The 24,725-nt window shown below is 38.7% G+C and overlaps 1 protein-coding gene across 9 annotated transcripts in view; it reads right to left on the bottom strand.

The window, feature by feature from the left end:
- Positions 1-4,860: 4,860 nt before the first annotated feature.
- The window catches only part of APC (APC regulator of WNT signaling pathway), a 143,908-nt gene continuing 124,043 nt past the window's right edge, over positions 4,861-24,725 (bottom strand). For all 9 annotated transcript variants that reach the window (XM_044264166.1, XM_044264205.1, XM_044264197.1 and 6 more), the window contains 5 exons: positions 21,620-21,759; positions 20,348-20,425; positions 19,935-20,051; positions 14,756-14,970; positions 4,861-12,447 (listed from right to left, as the gene is read on the bottom strand). In XM_044264166.1, the coding sequence (XP_044120101.1) occupies positions 5,871-12,447; positions 14,756-14,970; positions 19,935-20,051; positions 20,348-20,425; positions 21,620-21,759 (7,127 nt within the window). In that variant the 3' untranslated portion in view covers positions 4,861-5,870. The remainder of the gene's footprint in view (positions 12,448-14,755; positions 14,971-19,934; positions 20,052-20,347; positions 20,426-21,619; positions 21,760-24,725) is intronic.

A 24,725-nucleotide genomic window follows, 5' to 3' on the forward strand; every position in this document is an offset into this window, starting at 1 on the left:
GTTCTCTTTGGTTAGTGATTTAGGTGGAAAATTTTATTTTTTAACATTGGGGTTACCATTAAACTAAAAAATTGAATTTGTATTTGTCTAAGTTAAAAGTAAAATAATATCTATTGATACTGTTTCCATAAAACTAGAAATTTAGCATGCTTTTACATCTTCTCTCCCCTTGTAACTCATTTCCCAATTTGGGTTAGAATAATCTGGAATTTAAGATTATGAAAATTATTAAACATTTTATCTTTTCAGTTTTGAGTTATGTAGACATTCATATTGAGATTACCAGATTAACCACAATTATTAACATTTATTCAGCTTTAGCTGTTTTATTGCTCAATTTTGTTTCCTTAATACTTTTCCATGTATTTTAATTGTTTGGGCAGCAGGAATACTATGGTAAAACATAACATGGTTTCTGGTTGCCTAGAGCTTCCAAATGCCCCTCATGGATTTGGAGAGTTCATGTTTTGTTTTGTTTTTTTAAGATTTTTATTTATTTATTTGACAGAGAGAGATCACAAGTAGACAGAGAAGCAGGCAGAGAGAGAGGAAGGGAAGCAGGCTCCCCGCCGAGCAGAGAGCCCGATGTGGGACTCGATCCCAGGACCCTGAGATCATGACCTGAGCCGAAGGCAGTGGCTTAATCCACTGAGCCACCCAGGCGCCCCTGGAGAGTTCATGTTTTATGAATCCAGCTTCCTCAATGGGGAGACCAAAATTTGAATTTTCCCAGACTCTATAGGCATGTGACAGCCTCTGCCAATCATGTCCACTCAAAGACTTCAATCCAGATGTGAACAGAGTAAGGAAGCAAGTGCTCCAAGTAATCTTACTTTATGCCGAGGATGGTGTCCGATGGTTCTGGCCTTTTGGGGAAACAAGGGGAAAATCATTATTGAAGCAGTCTCACAGATGGTTGGGTATCTTTTCTGCTGTTTGGCTTCCAAGAATGATTTTTCTAGCCCTCATACAAATCCCAAGAGCTACCTAATATTCTTTAAATGATTATCTTATCTTTAAGAGGTCTTTTAACAGCTGTAAGAATCCTGCATCATACAACTATTTCAGATAAATTAAATGTTAGTTTAGCTGGTTTCAAAATTCTTAGGTAATATTTCCATTCCCTTCCAAATACTGCACACATTGTTCCATTGTTGTTATTATTTTTTTTTTTTCCTTTTTGGCATTTAGTATTGCAGAGAAATCTGATCCCAACTTTTTTTTTTTTTTTTTTTTGGTAGGCAGCCTATTCCTCCCTCCCCATAGATGTTTTAAGAAAGTGCTGTTTTTGAAATTAAAAAACTAAGGTGGGTCTAAATGTGGTTTTCTGTTACTTCAAATTAACTCAGCCTTATGGTACAAGATGTTTCAGTTCCAGCACTCAATCACCAACAAGAAATTTCCTTTGTGACTTTTATTTCAAGTTGATTGGCTCTGTCCTTTTTTTTTTTTTTTTTTTTTTTTTTAAGCAAGGAAAGTCTTTGGTCACTAGCTAGTTGATGATGAGTCTTTCTTCGGTCGAGTATCCACTGTTGGTGCAAACAGCCATGGTCAGGGGAAAAGACTGGGTACATGGTTCAGCGACCAGCAGTGGGCCTAAGTGTTTAGAATCCAATAGGTAGTGTGGATGGGCCAGGTAATGCTTGGCCTTATCGTCAAGAGTTATTTTTAACTAACGCTGCTTTATATTCAATGGTTACCTTCACCAGTTTACACTATGTTGAATATTTTTAATTAGAAGAAGTAACAATCACATAATTTAGGAAAGTAATTGAAAATTAATTGAATAGTCACAAATGTAGAGAAAGAATTATCCTGAATATCAGAGAAAAGAAAGTGTATTTAGCACCAAGAACAATATAATACACATAGAACATACAGGTTGAAAGAAGCATCAATGGCCTAACAAAAACCAGGATATAGTTTTATAGACCACAGAACAGTTAATAGAATGGCAGGAAAATGACCTGGTGTTACAGGAGTTAAAGTCCATAGTTTTTAACACTACATAGTATTTTAAGGTCAGCATAGTATGAGGGAATTAGAAGTTAAAAAATAATTTATATACTCTATTTCAGCCACCATAACTTTTCTAAAAATTATTTGGTAAATTTTGATGATCTGACTACTCACATATTCTTCACCTCTTGGTAATTTCCTTTTTGCATTTCTAGCACGGTTTTTTCCTATTTTAGATACAAAGCAACTATGTAATAACATGAATTCAGATATAGTGGAACTGGTTCTCATCCTCAGCAAGTGTCATCTTCACTTAAATTTGTGATAACATGGTCTTTGTTTTATGGAAAAAATATCTTGACTTAAGTGCTATTTGTTCCAGCTGGACTTAATCTTTCATTTTATTATTCCCCTCTCATTAACCTTCCTTTTACTACCCACGTAATTTGGAAAGTTTGTTCTCAAATACCAATCTGTTAGTTGTTTATTAATCGCTCCTACTGTATATTAGCAAATCGGGCACATTTTCCTCTGAAATAATTCTGAGGACAGAACTATTAGTCTTTCTGATATCTTCTGATGGTCTCTTTTGATCTTACTGCAGATCCAGATTAGGGATTTGCTGAACTTTGCCTTTTCAAAAACTGTTCCAAAGGGAACATAAGCCAATCTCTCAAAAAGTCATTGTCTTTAGATTTCATGTCTGCTAAATTTGTCCACTATTGGGAGTTGAGATGGATGGGCTCTTATCAGACTGTATAGCTTCGTATTTGTGCCTAAAGTAGGGGACAGTTTGTTGGAATACTTTGTCAGATTAAAAGGCCTGGGTTCAGAGGAAGAGCTATGACCTAAGGCAATTACTCAGGGAGCTTCCTTATAACTTAGGGCAATCAATCTCCAAGTGTGCTTCTCAGACCAGCAGCATCAAGCATCACCTGAGAACTTGTTAGAACTGCGAATTCTTGGGCCCTACTCAGAATCAGAAACTTTGGGGTTTGGCCCAGCTACGTCTTAATAAGCACTTCTGGTGACCCAAATCCAATCTAATTTGGAAACCACTGCTTTGCTACAGTCTAAAGCTAGATAGAACACTGCCTCTCTTAACAGGTATCATAACTAATTCCCAACACTGGGCTCAGTATACGATTTTCAACAAGCATAAACTGGGAATATTTGGCCTATCAGTTATGACAGCACCCTGTGGACTTATAAAAGTAGAAACGAAATTTGCCCCTTTCCTAATTCAGAGCTATTTTAACCGAAGAGTCTCATACAACAACTTTTTCCTCAATGGGCAATGTAGACTGACCTGACCTCATAGGAGGCGTTGCCTACAGTAATTCCTGAGTTTTCTGGTGTGTGGAAGGTACCCTCTTTTCATTTCCAGCCTTGAGAGTGGGTTTTTTTTTTTTCCCCTTCCTTGGAAAAAGGCAGTTTTATTCTAGTTGACTAACACCCCATCTCTTTCCATAAAAGTATCTGGAAGTGCTCATAATAACTGGCAAGCAGTAATTCAGAAAAACAGAAAATCAGGACCAAAAGTGGAAAGAAATACAACCTATATGCCCACATATTACATTTAGAGAAAGCAGCCTTTGAGAAAAAGATACTATTCTTATTCACAAATGATTTCATTCAGATAAAATGACAAAAATTCAAGTGTTGATATATTCCATCTCTGATATGAGGAATTTGAGAGGCTGGGCGGGGGGGTTTGAGGGGTAGGGAAGGAAAAAATGAAACAAGATGGGATCGGGAGGAGACAAATTATGAGACTCTTAATCTCAAAAAACAAATTGAGGGTTGGGTTTGGACATTGGGGAGGGTATGGGATATGGTGAGTGCTGTGAAATGTGTAAGCTTGACAATTCACAGACCTGAACCCCTGGGGCAAATAATACATTATATGTTAATAAAAATAATTAATAAAAAAGAAAAACATGTTGATATATTCCAAAAATCAGTAAATTGAGGTGTTTGCAAAGTGGTACAGTGGAAAGAATATGGGCTTTGGAATATTTACTGACATTGATAAACACAGGTAAGGGGTAGATAGCCACGTGTGATTTCAAGGGCATCAAATAGATATGCTTACTCCTTCTCAATCCTTTTTCCCAGAGCTCCATTGTATCTAAGCATCTTTTCCCTTCCCTAAATGCAGAGCACATGAATTTTATCATTAAAAGTAGTTTCTTTCATTCAACAAATACATGAGCATTTATCATTCTCATCCTCTCATCATTTAGGACAAAGTCTGGGAAGATACATTAAATTACCTGTTAATATGTGTATCGGTTTATCTTTCTTTCCTTCCTTCAAGGAGGAGCTCCCTGCTCTGAGAGGAAGGGGGCACTTGAACATGTACCTCTCAACTCTACCCACCAAAAACAAAGTCTTCCTTAATGGGCAGGGGCTTTAAATAGTCTTTTGAATATCTTAATAGTATTAAATCTACCTCTGAAGTTCCACGTGATTTGCATTTTCTGAGCATGGCAAAATGCTGATTACAACTGGCTGATGGAATTTTGCCCTAACATATAGGGTGATAAAATTGGTTCACTCCGGATCTAGTAGCAACAGAGGGTAGATGAAGGGACAAGACAGTTAACATTCCAAGACAGGCTTGAAAGAGACTACTTACACCTAGCAATAATCAATTAATTTTTCAAGTAGAGCATTCTATTAAGAAAAAGGAAATATTCTACGTGGGCCTATTTTGTTCAACGTCCAGTCCTGTGCTAGGTAGTTCACATTGCTATTTCATGAATTTGTTTTAAATCAACTCCAATGGAGTAAGACAAAAATATTAAACATCGGGAGTTTCTAAGTTAATCTCATTTAAGAAATATAAGTTTCAGGAATGGTTAAGTGCCAATGCATGGAATGGTTAAATGCCAACAGTTAGCTTCAATTGTTTTTATTACAGTAAGAGGAATTTTACTCTGAATGCATAGAATTTGAAGAAAAAATTTATATAAGTTTTTAAAAGAGGCCTTTTTGAAAATTATTAATACAAACGTGAAATAAGACCCTTCAAACAAATACCAATTTCAGTAATAGTTTACATACAGCAATAATTTATTCTGAAATGTTCATTTAGTTTCTGTTGAGACACGATTCATGTCTCATTAATAAAAGAGCAGCCATCTCACCTCAAATACCAGAATATACAACAAGTTACAGCATAGCAAAATTCTATCTACTTTCAGATAAAATCTAGTTCAGGTAAAATAGTTTCATTCAATGTTTTACGGTTACACAGATTTTTTGTTTTGTTTTGAGCACAAAATAGTGTAAATTGTTACACCATAGCTATCTATATGCACATAATGTGACCACAGTACTGTTAATCATTACTTCTGAAATTGAACCATCAGTTTCATTCATGCAGTAAAGCAAAGCAGGCTGGGTAAACTTGTTCATCGGGAACCATATTACTGTGAATTTCACAGCCACATGATTAATTATGATGTTAGATGGACTCACAAGGACTAAAACAGAATGGTTTTTTGCATAAATACCAATTTCTCCCTGATGTAAGTTTAGTCAGTTTATAATCCAGAAATGATTGAGAACAGCAATATATCATATCCTCTATCTGTAGTGTTCATTATTTTAAGACAAGCAATAATTAAAGGATGGTGGGATGGGATGCTACTTAAATACATGTAAAACATACTGTACAAATAAACTTGGCTTTACCATTTTCTTCCTAACTATCAAGAGTGCCTCCCAAAATATGACCAGTGAAGACAAAGTATACTATCAAATATGGCTTCCAGAACAAAACCTCTCTAACAATCAAACCTATTTACACAATTTTTCAGTCTTAAAGTTTCATTTGAAACAAAATTTCTACATAGCAGTTGTAATAAACACACAATTTTCTGAGTTTCATCATTCCAGCTCTTTTACACAGATGTCACAAGGTAAGACCCAGAATGGCGCTTAGGACTTTGAGTTCCACTGGATTCTGTGCTGTCAGTTTTTGAATCTCGTTTCTTCGTGTTGTTATTCACTGGCGTCGGGATCTGAGACGGCCGGGCTGAAGTGCTATCTGCGCTGCTTTTCCTAGGGCTCGGATTGTAATTGAAAGGAGTCACTCTGGCAGCCACAGTCCCACTAGGTGAACTGTGCTTGCTCGAGCTGCTAGAACTGAACGGTGTACGCTCAGCAACAGAGCTCTCGTTTGTCTCTGATGCAGGGACAGGATTACTTTGTCCCGGTTTTGCCTCAGTTCCTTTTTGGTCTGGGGCATCTACCTGAATAAAGGAGTTCAGGCGGTTTTCCAAACCCATGGTGCGTACGGGAGCACTGCCATTACCCACATTTTGCTTTCCCTGATTATCTTTTGCATCTTTAGCGTTTGGATTTCCCTTTTCTGAAACAGTGTCAATCACAGGGGGAGTATTTCCTGTTGGAGATCTTCCGGATCTAGGGTTGTTAATGGGACAGTCCTCAATTCTCACCCAAACATCCTCTGTTTTAGAAACAGCAGGTGCCATTTGATAAATTAGAGTCTTTGATTCAGCACCATTTGCAGCACCTGAGGAAGTGGTCTGAGAGGTACTATTTGTGGGAGAAATCTCACTTTCTTTTATTTTTCTCCATGTTCCTTTTGTGGATACTTGGTTTTCTTTAGTTTGTTTGGTTCCTGAAATTGAGTTCACATGTTTTTCATCCTCACTTTTTGCTTTTTCACTGGACTCTGATGAAGCAGAAAGAATTGAGGATGAACTTCCAGTTCTTCTCCAAGTGCTTACTCGAGGAAGGGATGATGAATGCTTGCTGTGCTCACGTTTCCAGGTTCCTGATCTATTAATCGGAAGTCTAGAAGGACTTTCAGAATGGGAGCGTGCTATATCATGGCGCTTTGCTGGTCTTCCGTCATTATACTCTATGGTGGGACTGAGATTAGGAGGGAGTTTTCGCCATCCACCAGACTGGACAGACGAATGTGTGGACAGAGACATATCAGGAAGGGAAGGACTTAAAACCGGAGTCTGCGCTTGGGACCTAGTGGGAGAATCTGGTCTAGAAGATGGAGAAAGAGATTCAAATGAAGCAGACTCCTCCAGTTTTCTCCTTAGGGTTGGGCTTGGAGCTTCTTTGATGAAAGTTGACTGGCGTACTAATACGGGTCTCTCTGACCTATCAGATTCACTTCCACTTGACTTTGTTGAAGACATTCGAGAAAGTTCCACCTTTTTATTGGATCCATTGCTATTATTCATCTGATTTAGTCCTTTGGAGGCAGACTCACTTCTTGGGATACTACTGCCATTCTTGGATAAACCCGTTTGTTTGGTAAGGTTCTGTTGGCTCATCTGTCTGCCTGGAGAGGTATAAGACATCTTCCCAGAACCTGAGGACTTAGTTGAAGCAGTACTAGGGGATGAAGTCCTTGGCAACTGAGATAATTTGTTAGGAGGACTTATTCCATTTCTACCAGGAGAAATTGAGTTTCGCCCTGGAGACTGCATAGGTCTACTTAATGGTTGTTGGGCAGGTCTTGAAGGAGTGGAATCTCTAGATCCTGATCTAGAAGGCCCTTTATTTGCCACAGCTGGTTGGGATGTCTGCCTGGTTACAGGGCTTAATTCTGACTTCACTGATGGCTTGGCTCCTCTAGGAGAAGTGGTGGCTGTCTGACCTTCGCTAGGGCTTTTGGACGCTGGAGTCTTAAGAGGAGGGCCTTTCTTAGAAACCGGACTTGTACTTGAAGAGCTATTTCGAACTCCTGGAATATGAATCATTGTCCTCCCTCTAGAGATGGAAGGCATGTTTGCTTGAAGGGACTGTTTCATTTGGTTTGAAATCTCCGAATTAGATCGAACTTTTCCAGTAAGTAAACTTTTATAAACTTTTTTCCCTCCTTTGATTCCTTTATTTTCAGATTCTATCTTTTTAGTTTCCAATGTGCTCTTCTCCCCAGGTTTTAGAATTCGTGGGCCCTTATTACTTGTAAAGGGTTTTTCCTCTTGATCAGGTGTAAGATGAAATGGTGATCCCAGAGAGATTCCTGATTTCAGTGAAAGGATGGAATCTGAGTCAGATGAAGCTTGTCTAGATAAACAGGCAGCAGCAGCAGCTTGATGTAAACTACTTACTATGGAATTTGCACCTTCCTGAATAGCTTTCCAATCAAAATTTTCTGAATCTGGGGATAAACCATGTTCTGAATCTGGTCTCTGTATATCTTTCAAATCGAGTGTCAAATCTTCTGCTAGTATGCCACTCATATTTCTGGGGCTATGCTTTTCATTATCACCCTTGAGTCTTGAAGGCTTTTTCTTTTTTGGCATTGCAGAACTTATACATTCTTGCAACAGGTCGTCTTCAGAATCAATACTAAGAGAACTGAGAGAACTGTTTCTCGAGAAACAGACAGGGGTATCTTCAACATGAAATGATTTAGGAGCGTAACCTGATGCCTGAGGTTTACTTGGTTCTCCCTGTGAGTTAGGGGGCTCTGTCTCTTTGATAGGTTCATTTTCTTTGTTATTGTTGTTTTCTTGATCAATGTCACTAAGGGAACTTAGAGAGGAGTTTCGAGAAAAGCACACTGGTGTATTTTCAATAGCAAAGTTTTGTAATTTTTCGTCAGTTGCTGCCCCTCTGTCTGGTATGTCTTTGGATGATTGTGGAAAAGTGGACTGCTTCTGCAGCAAGGGTTTAGACTGACCTCGATTTATTGGATGTTTTGTAACAGCCTGTGTCTTATTAGCTGACTGTTGGTTAGTGGTTAGTTCTGTGTGGCTGGTAACTTTAGCTTCTGATTCCTTATTTTCTTTCCCCTTTCTTAATTCAGCCTTTTCTCTGGAAAGGTCAACATCATCATCATCAAAATCTAGAGAACTTAAAGAATCATTTCGTGAAAAACAGTATGGAGTTCCTTCAATAGGTGTGTAGTGATGAGGTGAATCAAAAGTAAAACTTCCTCTGACTCGATCTTCGTTATTTGGTAGCTTATCATTGAAGTCCTTGGGATTATTTTTCAAGTTCTGTTTCTTTGACTCTTTGTTGTCTGAGAAAGTTCTTTCAGCATTTAAATTATTTTTTGAGTCTGCATTTTTTCTTACACGTGTCCTGTACTCAGTATTTTGTGGTATAGGTTTTACTGGTGAAGTAGGTTTCTTTTTCTTACCGTCTAATTGATTTTTGTTAGCTCCAGATGAAGACACAGATGCTTGCTGGACTTGGTCCATTATCTTTTTCACACGGAAGGGCTTGTGACTTTTTCCTTTGGGCATAGCAGAATTAATGCATTCTGCAAGAATATCACCTTCTTCTGTTTTACTATCATCCAGTTCAGGTATTGTTACAGATGGGGTTTTTCCTCTTTGAGCCTCATCTGTACTTCTGCCTTCTGTAGGAATGGTATCTCGTTTTTCGAATTCACTTGGCTGTGCCCCTGGTCTAACCCCTTCCCCAGCAGCTAACTCATTCGGAGGAGATTCTATTGTTAGATCACTTAAAGATGTAGCTGTAGAAAAGTTTATAGGTGTCCCTTCTACACAATATACCCGTGGCATATCATCTCCTGGTGTAAAACTAACATGCTTTTGTGCCTGTAACCTGTTTTGTGATGGAAGAAGTTTGTACACAGGAAGTTGACTTGGTTTCCTTGCCACAGGGGGAGGTAATTTTGAAGCAGTCTGGGCCGGTTTTTTGGCTTTGCGTGAAGATTTTGTTGGCATGGCAGAAATAATACATTCTTCTAGTATTTCAATATCATCATCATCTGAGTCATCTAAGAGGTCTTTTTCAGAGTCGGTAGGTTTTTCCGTCTCTTTTTCCTGGTTTTCATTTGCTTCTTCAGGCTGCTCAGATTCAGTTTCATTCCCATTGTCATTTTCCTGAACTGGAGGCATTATTCTTAATTCCACATCTTTCTGTATAAATGGCTCATCGAGGCTCAGAGCACTCAGGCTAGAGGAACAAGAAAATCCATCTGGAGTACTTTCTGTGGCAAAATGTAACAGAGTGTCAGCATCTGGAAGAACCTGGACTCTCTGTACAGCAGCGTTTACAGCAGCTTGCTTAGGTCCACTCTCCCTCTTTTCCACAGCAGGGGCTTTGTTTTTAGGCACCTCTCGCTTGGTCTGAACTGTCTGAGGTGGAGGTGGAGGGGTCTTACTTCTGCTCGGTGGCATGGTTTGTCCAGGGCTATCTGGAAGGTCACTGGGGCTTATAATGCCACTTACCATTCCACTGCAGGGTTCACTCTGAACAGAGCTGGCAATCGAACGACTCTCAAAGCTATCGAGCGAACTGACTGAGGTACATCGGCTAAACATGAGTGGAGTCTCCTGAACATAGTGCTCTGGTGGACTTTTAGGTGTCTGAGCACCACTTTTTGATGGGGATTTGGCCCCTGAAGAAAATTCAACAGCTTTGTGCCGAGTTGATTCTGCAGGTAAACCAGAAGCCTGAAGTCTGCTGGATTTGGTTCGAATATGCTGTGACACGGTTGGAACTTCACTCACAGAATCTTCTGTTGTTCTAGTCCCATTGTTTTCTTTGATTTCTGCTATTTGTAGAGTATTAGCAGAATCTGTTTCCTGGGTTGCCTGATTACATCCTATTTCATCTTCAGCTGATGACAAAGATGATAATGAACTGCAGCGTGAAAAACAAATTGGGGTATCCTCTACACAGTAAGTCTGTATTGTTTCTTGGTTGATGGAGGGAACTTTGCAGGAGGTGGCTTTGGGGGTCTGACCATTTCTGCTTTGTGCTGAACTTGGGTGGTGCTGATTCTGCCTCTTGGCATTAGATGAAGGTGTGGATGTATTCTCACTGCTTGAAGAGATGTGTTCAGTTTTAGTGCTCTGTCCAGATGGATTCTTTGAGAATGAAAATGGTGGTTTCTGGGAAGAAGGAATGTCTGTGGCATATTTTAAACTATAATCAATAGGCTGATCCACATGATGTTTTTCTTCATTGTATTTTATGCTATAATTTGTTGGTCTTTCTTCTTCCTCATGCTGCTCTTCCTCGGAGTAACGTTCACTATAGTTGGTTGGCTTATCATCTTCATAGTCATCTTCCTGACACAAAGACTGGTTTACATTTTGATTAATTCCATGATTAGAACCTACTCGATTTGTTTCTGAACCACTGGCGCCTCTTGACCTATATGGGGAAACACATTCCTGCTGTCCAAAATGTGGTTGGAACTTGAGGTGTTTATCATCAGTGCTCTCGGTATATACGGGGTAAGTTGTGCTTTGACTTCTTGATTGTCTCTGCTCACTTTGTTTTATTTCATCTTCTATTATATGTTTGGGTCTTGCCCATCTTTCATTCTGTGAAGGGCTTTGCCTTCCAGAGTTCAACTGCTCATCTGAATATTTAAGACTATAATTTATTGGTGTATCTAGTTCTCCGTCATTGTCATCCATGTGATTTGCGCTATGTATTTTATGGGCCAGGTCAGCTGGATATTGACCATAGCTGCAAAATTTACTTTCATCGTCTTCAGAATAGGATTCAATGGAAGGCTTCATCTGACCTCTTTTACCATAACCATCACTACTACTGACACTGTTTAAACTATCATTTGAAGATCTCTTATATTCCAAGTTAGCATAAGTCACAGGACATGTCCTATTTGAACCTTCTGACTTACTGAAGCTGTAAGTGTTTGCATGTGTGTGGGCAGTAGAGCTTCTTCTTAGTGCATTCCTCTCATCTGTCCCACAATGTAACTCGGTGGTAGACCCAGAACTTCTGTCTTCCTGGGAGGTGTGAATGGCTGATACTTCTTCCATGACTTTGGCAATCTGGGCTGCAGTGGTGGAAATCTGCAAACCTCGCTTTGAAGAAGTGCCTGAATTTTCTGTTGCTGGGTGGTAGTTGCCTAGGCTGATTCCTCGTTCTCTCTCCAAACTTCTATCTTTTTCAGAACGAGAACTCTCCAAACTTCCTCTTGAGGAAGAAGAGCTAGGCAACACTGTGGTATTTAAATATGGTGAAAGGACAGTCATATTTCCAGTATTAAAATTGTCTGACCTATTATCATCATGTCGATTGGTGTCGAAAACATAGTCACTATAGAGACTTTGCTTATGTCGTTGCTTATTACGATGAGATGCCTTGGGACTTAAATTGTCAATATTGTCAAAAGTTTCTGATAAATGCTGAGCATCTAATTCTGCTTCTAGGGCTTTTTGTTTTCTGACATGAAGAGATGGCAAGCTTGAACCAGGAGACATAATATTGGCATCCTTATACTTTGCAGGTCTATTTGCCATGAGATTCCTTAAAGCTGCAGCGCTTCCCATAGCAATCATTTTGTGCTTTGAATGTATGAGGTTTTTGAGCATGCTGACTGCCCCCATGTCCCATAATGCTTCTTGGTCTTTAGGATTTCTTGCTGAGAGATTCCACAAGGTTCCACATGCATTACTGACTATTGTCAAACTGTGAGATTTCAAGTGTTGTAATAAGGTTTGCAGGCAGTTGTTCTCTCTTAGGATTTGCCTGAAATAAAATAAGAGATCCCAAAATTAAAGTAACAGATTAATCTCCTTATTGTAACAACAAATAAAAGGTTAGAAAACAAATTTAAATCTAAAGATAACTACTAAAGCTTATTAATAGGCATAATAAAACTGCCCCAAATTATACTATAAATTTCCAGCATTTTACATCTCCTTTTGTTCCTACTTCATTTAATGTTTACTGTTTAAAAATACTCATCTGTCAGACTAAAAGAAGTAAAAGCGTTGACTTTAATCTGTTCTGCATTTCCTATTCTGACCCAATAGCTGCTGCTTCTACTTCTTTTTTTTTTTTTTTTTTAAGATTTTATTTATTTATTTGGCAGAAGAGAGAGGACAAGCAGGGGGAGCAGCAGGCTCTCTGCTCTGCAGAGAATATGTGGGGATCGATCCCTGGACTCTGGGATCATGACCTGAGGCAAAAGCAGACGCTTAATGGACTGAACCACCCAGGTGCCCCTGACCCCATAGCTTTTAAAATTTTTCCTGGGGTACCTGGGTGGCTCAGTAAGTTGAGCATCCAACTCTTGATTTCAGCTCAGGTCGTGATCTCAAGGTCTTGGGATAGAGCCTGTGTCAGGCTCCCCACTCAGTGGGGAGTCTGCTTGAGGATTCTCCCTCTCTCTCCCTTTCCCCTTTCCCCTCCCCAGCACTCACATGCTCTCTTTAATTCCTGAGCAGAAACACTTGCTTTATCTACATGGTGACAGACTTCCTCAGTGAATGTATTATAAAATCTTATCCTGAACAGGGACTTTGTGGTAACTTAATCTATAGATGGGTTCCACAATGGTAACTACAAAGAACCTTGGAAGAGGTAGAAAAATCGATCAATTAGTCTTTACAGGGAGCACACTGTAAGCGCCTAGACTGGCAAAGTGACTTTTTAGAATAACCTCTATCCTCCTGGATTGATTTTGTGATAATGCTATCCCCCTTAGAAGTGTGCTCTGTCAAACTGTGTGTGGAGTTATTACTTCTAGTGAAAGGTTTCGAAAATTTAAAGGTTAACTATAAAAACAAGGGTTGAGAGTTAGCATAATGAACTTTGGGACTTGAAAGAGCAACAGCTTGTTTAATGCATGGTAAACTTAATTTTAATGATAGCACATTCAACTTTAGAGGTCTTTAAAACTGACTGGCAAGGGTGTACAATGAGCTTTAATGTGACAATCTTCTCTGAGCAGTCCAGCAGACACCTGAGCGCTTACTGAGTTTAAGAGGTCTTCTTTGCATAGCAGAGAGGGCTCTAAGGCTTGTTTGTGTATCAAAAACCTAAAGAGAAGATGTTCACATTCTTTACAAGTTCTGTTACTAGAAGTACCTTATGGGGTTTCTGAAAACGAGAAGCAATACTGGATAAAATATAAAAAAACAAGCTGTGAAAGGATGCATATGTATATATTTTTTGAGAGTGGGAGGAGGGAAGGGGGAGAGAAAGAATCCTAAGCAGGCTCCATACCCATCTTGGAGTCCAACAAGGGCCTCAACCTCGTGACCCTGACATGATGAACTGAGTCAAAATCAAGTCAGATGCTTAACCAAATGAGCCATCCAGGCACCCCAAGATATCCCTATTTTTGCTGACAAAATCCAGAGCCTAAGTTATGAAAATTTGTGCCTTGTAAATGAGATGCTTTCTTAGGTTTCATAGCCTTAGATGAATGGCTGTTGGCTAAATAATATTAAGATTATTGATAATAAGACACCATTAAAAAAATGTGAACCACTGGGGGGGTGTGGGTGTCTCAGTTCAGTTAAATGTCTGACTCCTGATTTCAGCTCAGGTCATGATCTCAGGGTCCTGGGAGCAAACCCCGCCCTCGGCTCCACACTTGGCAGGAAGCCTGCTTGAGAGTCTCTTCTCACCCATCCCTCCCCCAGCTCACTCTCTCAAATAAATAAATAAATCTTTAAAAAAAATGAACTACTGGATTCTCTGGAACATATCCACAGATTTTGTTCTTTATAAATGTTTCGTTCCCTTATGCCATACTAACAATGGGATTTTGTTCTCTGCAGTATTTGTGTCTTTAATTTTTTCCCCTTCATATGGGTTATACCTCTTGATCATCATTTGTTTGCCTCTACACATCTTCATACTATAAACTTTTTTTATTAGAATAAATATACTAACGAGTTAGGAACTAATAGTTATCTTTTCACTGTAATCTAATTTAGTTTAGCACTTGCACAATTACACAAAACACTGCTTACAAGAGATTCTTTTTGAGGGTATGAATTCTACACGAATTCATTTAAAAGTAACATAAAAATGCTGCATTTACCTGTGGTCCTCATTTGTAGCTATCAAGCTGGACACGTTCCGTAGTATCCCACCTCCACTTTCAATAATGGCTAACGTATTTGCCTGGCTTCGGTAAGTGAGAGTGCCGACCAGAAATGCTAGCGCACCATCTACAGCACATATGTCAGCTTTATTCTCAGTGCAGTGTGCAGACAAGTTCCATAAGGCACTCAATACGCTTTTGAGGGTTGATTCCTATTAAGAAACAGAACATGTGTCATCTAATTAGAGTTGGAATATGCCTCTTACAATTTCTATGTTTACTTCTATTGAGTAGGTTGTTATTGTCTTTACTTATCTTCCCTGCTGCTCACCCCTCAAAGGCAAAGTATGGGCACTCTCCATTTAGAAAAACTGATAAAATACCAACTGGAACTTAAGTAGTGATATCCCCATAGCACAAGCAGAACACAATACTTAACTAATGACCTTTTTGAACTTTATTCTAAGTGCTTAGAAGTACACACGTATCGAGAGCTTGTATAAGAACATGAAACAGAACTGATGTGCATTCTGAAAAGAATACTTGCATGGTAATAAAAACCAGAAAAAAAAAAAAAACCAAGAACACCAAACCCCTCTATATGCTGATATGAAGGATATCTAAGACATATTATTAAATAAAAAGACCAAGTTGCAGAGCAGGATGTACGAATATTCTGTTTGTATAAAAAGCACACATATATACTTATAAGTGGTTAATTCAAAGGTAACAATATAATTTGTTAAAAAATAAGCATACTGAAAAAATTCCAATTTCTTAAAACTCCCAAAGAAACAAGGTAATTACAAAAACTAGAACTTCCTTGGTATATAACATCATAGCAAACTGTAATTGCTGCAAGAACAAAACATTCAGTATATAATTCAGGATATTTGGTTAAAACTTGCCATAATCCTGATGTCAGTTTTTCTTCCTACTAAAATCAACTAAGGAACAAACATTCATTAAAAATCTCTGTGTCTATCACAATTACAGGCACTCCAGAAGATACCAATACGGTAAGCTGATAACTGCTAATAGTTTACTTAGGGGAAAAAAAAGAAACAAAATGATACATGAACAAAGGAAAGACTACTGCTACCTGAATTTAATCAAATAAATGAAGTATTTCATGGAGGATAGCAGCTCTGTAGAAGATAAGACCTTACCTTCAGAAAGAAGACAAGTGCTCCTGGCAAAGAAGAGGGAATCAGGAAGGGAGGACTAAGGAATAGAAAGAAGACACAGAGGAGATCCAAGTCCATGCTGGGGAGCAGTGTTAGGTCAGGTGAGATGGTAAACTCCCCCCCCCCCAAAAAAACCCCCACAAAAAAACCCTTGAAAGTCAGGGCAAACCCTCTGGGCCTGACCCAATAAATAGCTAGCCACCATGCTCTCTTCATCAGGAAATTAAGAGAATCTAGGAGCAAATACTATTTATCATGAGGCAGGGAGATGTGAGATTAAGAGCTCAATTTTAATTACACTGTGACTGAGGTAAAGGTGGGATATTCAAAGTATCCCAGGAACAGAGAAAACAGCAACAGTTTACATGTATAAGTGAGTTCAACTACAGATGGCCCAGAGGTCAGAGGTGAGAGGTAAAGATAGGAAAACAGAAGTTGTTCTCTACGAGATTACATGTAGAGGAAAGGGTTTTGTTTCAAAAAAGTTTTATAGTTAGATTCAGAGGAGAAATGATTAAAAGCTGTAGACGGTAAAAACAAAGGAATTTCAAAAAGGTGTGTGATCCAAAAGTATTAAACACGGTGCAGGTAGAAAGAAACCCCAGTTAAACTATAAACCTAGATTTTGTTAGAAGCAAAATTAAAAGGAACGGAAGAAGTTATGGCCAGTGAAGAAATGGAGCCAGTGATTTGTTCAGTGTTTTGGTTGCTAGAGGAAAAAGAGCAACACTGCAGGAGTTATAAGAAGCAAAAGAAAAGAGTTTTTTGCTTGTTTTCTTAATTTTCAAAACATTGGGCTTCTTAGAGATAGCTGAAACAAAAAAGCCATCTCTACACTCAGTAGAGAAGATACAGAAGATAGGAGTAATGAACTGATAGCTTTTATTTTTCCCCTTAAGATTTTCTGTATTTGAGAGCGAGAGAATGAGAGAGAGAGAGATCACAAATAGTGGGGGGAGGTTGAGAGACAAGCAGACTCCCTGTTAAGCAGAGAGCCCCTGATGTGGGACTCCATCCCAGAACCCTAGGATCATGACCTGACCCAAAGCAGATACTTAACCAACAGAGCCACCAAGGAACCCAGGGACTAACAACTTGGAGTAAACACCAATGCTTGGGGCACAGAGTGGGAGGATGGAAAGGTTCTGTGTAGAAAAGTAGGGGCCTGCTCAATGAAGGTAAAATGAGGCAATGCATGGGAATATGGAAGGTAGTTCTGACTCTCCTGGTCATTAGCAGTAAAGCTGAAAAGGAAGAGATGATGAGTTATAAAAGAATGTTCAGAATGACTACTGCACTGAATGTAGAAAAAGAGGAAAAAAGTAAATTCTAACACTGTTAGCCAGAAGTAGACCCAAACCAGAACTGGACACTATAAATTTCTGCTGAGCCAGTTTTTCCAAGACTGGGCTTACATTAAAAATTTATAGAGGAAAAAAAAATTTACAGGTGAATTTATGGATGATGATCTATAAAATATTACTCTTCCTTTATAAGAACAGGGTATGCCTTTCCATTTATTATGGTCTTCTTTTGCATTTCTCAGTAGGAGGAGTCTTTTAATTTAGCTTTCTCAGTTTGGAGCAACTATTTGTATAAAGATTTTTGCGGTCCTTGAAAGAAAGTTATATGAACTCTTAGCAACAATACAAGTTCCCATAATAACACATACAAACACATTAAATCTTTTTGAAAATATACACACTTGATGAGGAGTCTTAAAGTGTGGACACTAATTTTTTGGTATAATTTTATTGCGGTATAGTTGAAGAACAATAAACTGCACATCTTTCAAATGTACAATATGATCACTTTCCATGTATGAGCATATCCATGAAACCATCACTACATTAAAAAAAACCAAACATTTATATCATCATCCCCAAGTTTTCTAGTACCCTCTTATAATCCACTCTCATGTTTTCTGTCATTATAGACTATTGTTTGTACCAACAGTTCATTTTTCAAATACCCAAATAGTACTGCTGTGGACATCCCATAATTTGTTTACCCATCACCTGTCGATGGGCATTAGAATGACTTCTAGCTTTTGGCTATCAAACAGTACTGCTGTGAACATCTGTGTTTAAGACTTTGCGCAAACAAGAATTTTTCTCTTAGGTAAATACTGAGGACTAGAATGGCTGGATTGTGTGGTTGGTATATATTTAACTTTAAAACACTGCCAAATGTTCTTCAAGGTGATATACCATCTTACATTTCCACCAGCAGTGCCTGAGAATTCCAGTTGCTTAACATCCTTGACAATACTTGGTTAATCTTTTTACATTTTAACCAATATATGAAATGGTATCTCACTGTAGTTTTAATTTGTATTTCCCTCATGACTAATGATGTTGAGTATCTTTTCAAGTGCTTATGAGCCTTTAATCTATCTTCTTACCTGCAAGAAATACAAGTGTTCTGCTGATTCATGAATGTTTTGAAGGTATTTTGTGCAGATCCTAAGTATAATTGGATATTATAATTATAACCATTTTTTAAAAAAATATTTATTTATTTGACAGACAGAGATCACAAGTAGGCAGAGAGGCAGGCAGAGAAAGAGGGGGGAAGTAGGCTCCCTGCTGAGCAGAGAGCCCGATGCGGGGCTCAATCCCAGGACCCTGAGACCATGACCTGAGCCAAAGGCAGCGGCTAACCCACTGAGCCACCCAGGCACCCCAACCATTTTTTTAGTTGAATACTTTTCTTGTTTCTCATTATTTTTTAGTGGATTTTCTTGGGGTTTCCAGGTATAAAATAATTTCACAAAAATACATAAACAAATAAAAACCAAAAATTCTTTGCCTTCTCTAAAAAGGAAATTTTGAAGGAAAAAATGTAGGCTATAGGTTTAGTGGTACTTGCTGGGTGAAAGGAAGCCCAGAATGGCTAAGAAGACCTGCTTAGTCCCTCCCAAATTTCAAGCTTAATGTTTTTCTTTTAAAATTAGCTTAGTTTCTGAAGTAGGTATGCCACCTGGTGCTATTTCCTTTTGTAAAAAAATTATGATTTGAGGCATTCCTTACCCTTGGATCTGATCACCTCTTGATACAGTGACTATCAACATTGAGGACTCTGAAGGGCACAGAGGTAACAATGACCCCATATACACAGTGATTCTCCACTGGGGGTGATTTTCTCCCTTCGCCCCTTTGGGGCACCTCTAGTAATACTGGAGACATTTTTGATGGTCATGATGGAGGGTAAGTATATTGGTATCTAGTGGGCAAAGGCCAAAAAATGCTGCTAAACATCCTACAAAGCACAGATCAGTCCCTTGAAACAATTATCTGGTCCAAGATGCCAATAGTGTCAAATCTGAAAAAACCCGACTTAACCTAACCCGCTTTGTACAATTTTTTCCGTCTTAATACTTTCCGACTTTGGAGTAGTCTAAGACTAAGACTGGTGAGATAAGCAGGTCAGAAATTAAGTAAAATCCTTTGTCTGAGGAAAGAAGCTACATCCTCGGGACCGACTAGAAGCAAGGCTTTGGGTGAATGCACTCAACTTGACTTCTACACTTCCTCTAGCCTCCTACTTCCAGATCCGGGGCCTGAGCTGTGGCCTCCAGCCCAGCCAGCTGTTCCCCACAGCCCATGTCCTTCTGTCCTGCCCATTTCTCCTGCGTCATGTGCAATTTTGGAGTTTTTCCATAAACTGATTCTGGCATTAGTTTTTAGGAGATTTTTGTTAAAACCCAGGACCGACCTTCAGCTCTGAACAATTTTTTCCCTCAATTCCAAAGATGTGCCTTTCTAGCTGACCCAAATTTGGGTGGCTTCTCTCCCCTTTTGCTGTTCTACATTTTTAGTCCTATGCTAGCTTTATATCTCAAATGGTGAAATCCGTCCAAAAAAATACAAAATTAAGCATGCTGCTTTAAAAAAAAAAAAATAGGGAATCTCAAGGGTGGGAAAAGGTAGCAAAAAAGTAACCAAAAACGAAATCCAAATTAGAATATTAAATGTTTTCAAAGGTACCTTTTTAACTTCTAGAGCACATTCCATCAATGCTTTCACACTTCCAACTTCACGCAATGTCTTTTTACTATTTACATCTGCTCGCCAAGACAAATTCCTCAAAACACTTGCAATAACCTGCAAATGAATTTAATTTTAGAATAACTTGAATATAAAATAATTTAGTTATTTAGTTATTTTGTTTTTAATGCTAGCGGTTAAGAGTAGAAACCTACTAGTAAAGAAATTCCTCCTTAATGCTAATACAGTGCCAAAAGGATTCCTACAATATAATTATTTTCCTTTATTCTGGTTTTAATGTAACCACTATTGAAACATGAGACACTAAATACTGAACCACAGTTTAAATTAATCCAAATCACGATATTAACCCACTAATATCCAAGAAAAACTCTTGAAATTCTAACTAGTACCTGCTGTAAGTCCTCACTTTCAGATTTTAGTTGGGCCACAAGCGCTCTCATGCAGCCTTTCATAGAGCAGAGTGTAGCCTGTAAAATTAGAAACAGAACAGAGGGTCAATAACAAGGCAACCTGAAGCTGTGCTTTATTTTGGACTAATAAATTTCAAATCCAGTTTTAGCTGTCTCATTTTTTTTTTTTTAAGATTTTATTTATTTATTTTTCAGAGAGAGAGGGAAAGAGAGAGAGCACAGGCAGACAGAGAGGCAGGCAGAGGCAGAGGGAGAAGCAGGCTCCCTGACGAGCAAGGAGCCCGATGTGGGACTCGATCCCAGGACGCTGGGATCATGACCTGAGCCGAAGGCAGCTGCTTAACCAACTGAGCCACCCAGGCGTCCCTAGCTGTCTCATTTTAATCATCCTAATATTTTACCCATAGAAGCCCCAGAGCCAGATTATAGAAAGGAAGTTTTTTGTGATCTGTTCCTCTCCTAGTAAACTGGAAAAATAAAAAGAGTAAGTGATAAGAAATGATAAGCAGGGGTGCCTCGGTGGCTCAGTTGGTTGGGCGATTGTCTTAGGCTCAGGTCATGATCTTGGGGTCCCGGGATCAAGTCCCATATCAGGTTCCCAGCTCCATGGGGAGTCTGCTTCTCCCTCTGACCTTCTCCCCTCTCAAATAAATAAATAAAATCTTAAAAAAAAAAAAGATAAACATTGGGTTTTATTTATTTATTTATTTAAAAAAGATTTTATTTATTTATTTGACAGACAGAGATCACAAGTACGTAGAGAGGCAGGCAGAGAGAGAGAGAGGAGGAAGCAGGCTCCCCGCTGAGTAGAGAGCCAGACTCGGGGCTCGTTCCCAGGACCCCGGAGATCATGACCTGAGCTGAAGGCAGAGGCTTATTAACCCACTGAGCCACCCAGGTCCCCAAGCAAAGGGTTTTAAAGTAAAGTCTCTTCCTTGCCCAGAAGCGATATATGTATAACACTCACATCTGTCATCAGAATTTTTAGACCTTTACTCTTATTCCTGGGAATAGTATTTTAAATGCAATTACATAAACCCACTACTGTGTTCTATCTTTTGCCTTTGTTTAGGCATAAGACAACCTAACGAGTAAAACTATGCACTGGTGTGTCAAGTTCAGTTTTTTTTTTTTTTTTTAAATCAGTGTTTAATGAGGAGAGTGAAAAAAGGAAATCAGTGAAAAGTAGTTTGTATGAAACTAACTCATACCAGTGATATCTTAAGAAGTGGATCTTTTTATAAAACATACCTTGTTGGCCACATCTCCAAAAGTCAAGTTTGTCAAAGCCATTCCAGCATACCGTCTTAATGTAATACTGTAGTGGTCATTAGTTAGCCCATACATTTCACAGTCCACTTGCAATAATTCTGCAATGGCCTGTAGTCCCCCTAATTTAAAAAGGGCAAGAGGAAAAAGACAATAATCTAAAATAAAACAAGTGGCACCAAGTTTAAAAATTACTTATTAGGAAAACATCTCAAAGAAGGAGAATATATAGTTTGAATACACCTCTAGATCACAAGCTACAAAAATTGTTACAAAGAACTTCTATGTAATATTCAAAGTACAACTGATAATGACTCATTTTCTGCCAGTTTTCTCCACCCTCCAGACCTTGCCTTACTGAGTGAAGTGGGCCTTATAGTCTTATTTACCGCATGTATACTATATCTTGTCATTGATGAAGAAGGCTATGTTCTAACACTAGGTCTTCCTTCATGAAGGCAGAAAAAGGTAACTTATTTTTATTATTACAACTTTACAAACATTCTTCAATGTTATACACTGTGGCCTAATTAAATTTTTTTATTTGCCAAATAATTAGCCTTAGGAATCCTGAGACTTTTAAATGAAACTGTGCATGAAGCAAAGATTATTTTCTTATAAAAAAGAATTATCTGTTCAATTTATTACTAAGTTCTCTAAAACCACTTATTATGTATATATTTTTAAAAATTTCTTACTTTTCTTTGGTACTCACAAATGTCAAATACCAACTATGCTAGGATTTAGTATTTTCCTTCCCCTTGATTCTCACCACTGGGTATGCCTGACAATGCCCACAGTGGTCAACACTGAGAAGGCAAGGAGAAAAATGAAGGAAAAGGAAAGGGAAAGACAGAAAGGAAAGGGTAGTAACAAAACAGAACAAAAAATCCAAAAACAAAAACAAAAACAAGTAAAGCAAAATGGTGAGCAAGTGAATAAAAATAAAAATGCATATGGATGCTGTTCAAAATATTCATCATTAATATTAATCATCATGGGACTGGGGATATTGTTTTGTCACAGAGAAGTGGCTTAGACGGAAAAAAGGAAGATGAACATAAACAGGTGATTTTTGGAAATTCTTAGTCTAAACAGTCAGGTTATTAATTTAGAAGAGGACCTGTATGTTTGGTATTTTTGTAAATCATCTAGAAGGGTCAGTATTTAGAGGAGACTGCAAATACGTAAAACAAAATTTTAACTTGGCTCAAGAATTCCAAGCCAGGAGAATTAACTGTACAAAGACTGGTGCAAATCTTTATGACTAGCAGCAATGAGATGAGTTTGAATGTAGATAAATGAAAATTAATTTGGTTAAGGAAAACCCAAACCATACTTAGGAGTATTTTTTTCCATCTACCCAGGATAATGGAAAAATACATAGCCACTGAACACAATACAGTGACTATCTTTAAGGAGCTTATACATTAGAGCAAAAGCAGACCCTAAACAACTAATTTAGGCATAACAGACAGTGTAGAAGCACAAGGAGAGGTAACAGGTGACTTCACCTAGATTGAGAGTATCAAGAAAAAGGCTGAGGAAATAATGTTTAGGTTAAGAAAGACTTAAAGGATGAGTATCTAAAACGGGTGGGGCAAGAATAATAGAAAAACATTTTAGGCAGATGAAACAGTATGTGCAAGAGCCCCTGAGCCTGAAATACACAGCAATAAGGGGAAGGTCTCAAGATGAGGCTATGAAATGGGTAGAGGCCATATCATGCAAGACTTTATATGTCACACTCAGGCTTTCCAACAGGGCAAGGAATAATTTAATGTACATTCTAAATAGATTCCTGTGATCTGTAGGATGCAGAATGGATAACTGGAAGTGGGGAGCCAAGTAAGTACTGTACTTCCTGCAGGGAGAGATGATTAGTGGCCCAAATTGGGGATGGAAAGGAGAGCAGTGATTAGAGATAAATTTAAGAAGCAGAATTAAAGTATATGGGGCTTTAATTAGGGTAGGGTTATGGGATGTCTTCCGAGATTCTGGCCTGAGGAACTGGGCTGACTGTCATGCCATTTTCTGAGAAAAAGAACCCTGGAAGAGAAAGGGATGTGGGGCTGAAGGAGATAACCAGTTCAGTTGGGGCAGTTGAGTTAAAAATGTCTGAAAAACCATCTAAGTGAAGATGTCAGATGAGGAGCTTGATAATGTGTCTAAAACTCAGGAGTGGCAAAGTTGATTAAGATGTAAATCGGCGGGGCGCCTGGGTGGCTCAGTGGGTTAAGCTGCTGCCTTCGGCTCGGGTCATGATCTCAGGGTCCTGGGATCGAGTCCCGCGTCGGGCTCTCTGCTCAGCAGGGAGCCTGCTTCCTCCTCCTTCTCTCTCTACCTGCCTCTCTGCCTACTTGTAATCTCTCTCTGTCAAATAAATAAATAAAATCTTTAAAAAAAAAAAAAAGATGTAAATCGGCAAAACATTGTAATGGAAGCACAGATTGGAGGATATTGTGTAGAGAGAAATGAAGAAAACCTAGGACAGAGCTTCGAGGAATTCCCACTGTTTAATACTTGAGTAGAAGAGAAGCAGCCAGTAAAAGAACTGAGGTTCTGACTCAGGAAACTGACTTGGGAATGACCAATGACCTAAAGACCATGGCCCTGTATACTGGTAAGATAACCAAGATGTTGAGCATTACAAAGCAGGCTATTGATGCCAAAACAAACATCCTACGCTTTGTTCCTGAGTGGCATGGCAATATCTGTGATACTTTCTTTCTTTTTTTTTTTTTTTAAAGATTTTATTTATTTGTCAGAGAGAGAGGGAGAGAGAGCGAGCACAGGCAGACAGAGAGGCAGGCAGAGGCAGAGGGAGAAGCAGGCTCCCTGCCGAGCAAGGAGCCCGATGTGGGACTCGATCCCAGGATGCTGGGATCATGACCTGAGCCGAAGGCAGCTGCTTAACCAACTGAGCCACCCAGGCGTCCCTCTGTGATACTTTCTTAAGATTTAATGATTTAATAAAGAAGGTCTCAAGAAAGATTTAATGATTTAATAAAGAAGGTCTCAAGAAAGCACTAAAAGAAGAAAGACCTTTTTTCCAACAGAAAAACTAAAACACTCAGGACTTGATTCT

Source organism: Neovison vison, chromosome 1 (genome assembly GCF_020171115.1).
Source record: "Neovison vison isolate M4711 chromosome 1, ASM_NN_V1, whole genome shotgun sequence".
In the NCBI taxonomy this organism is placed as follows: Eukaryota; Metazoa; Chordata; class Mammalia; order Carnivora; family Mustelidae; genus Neogale; species Neogale vison.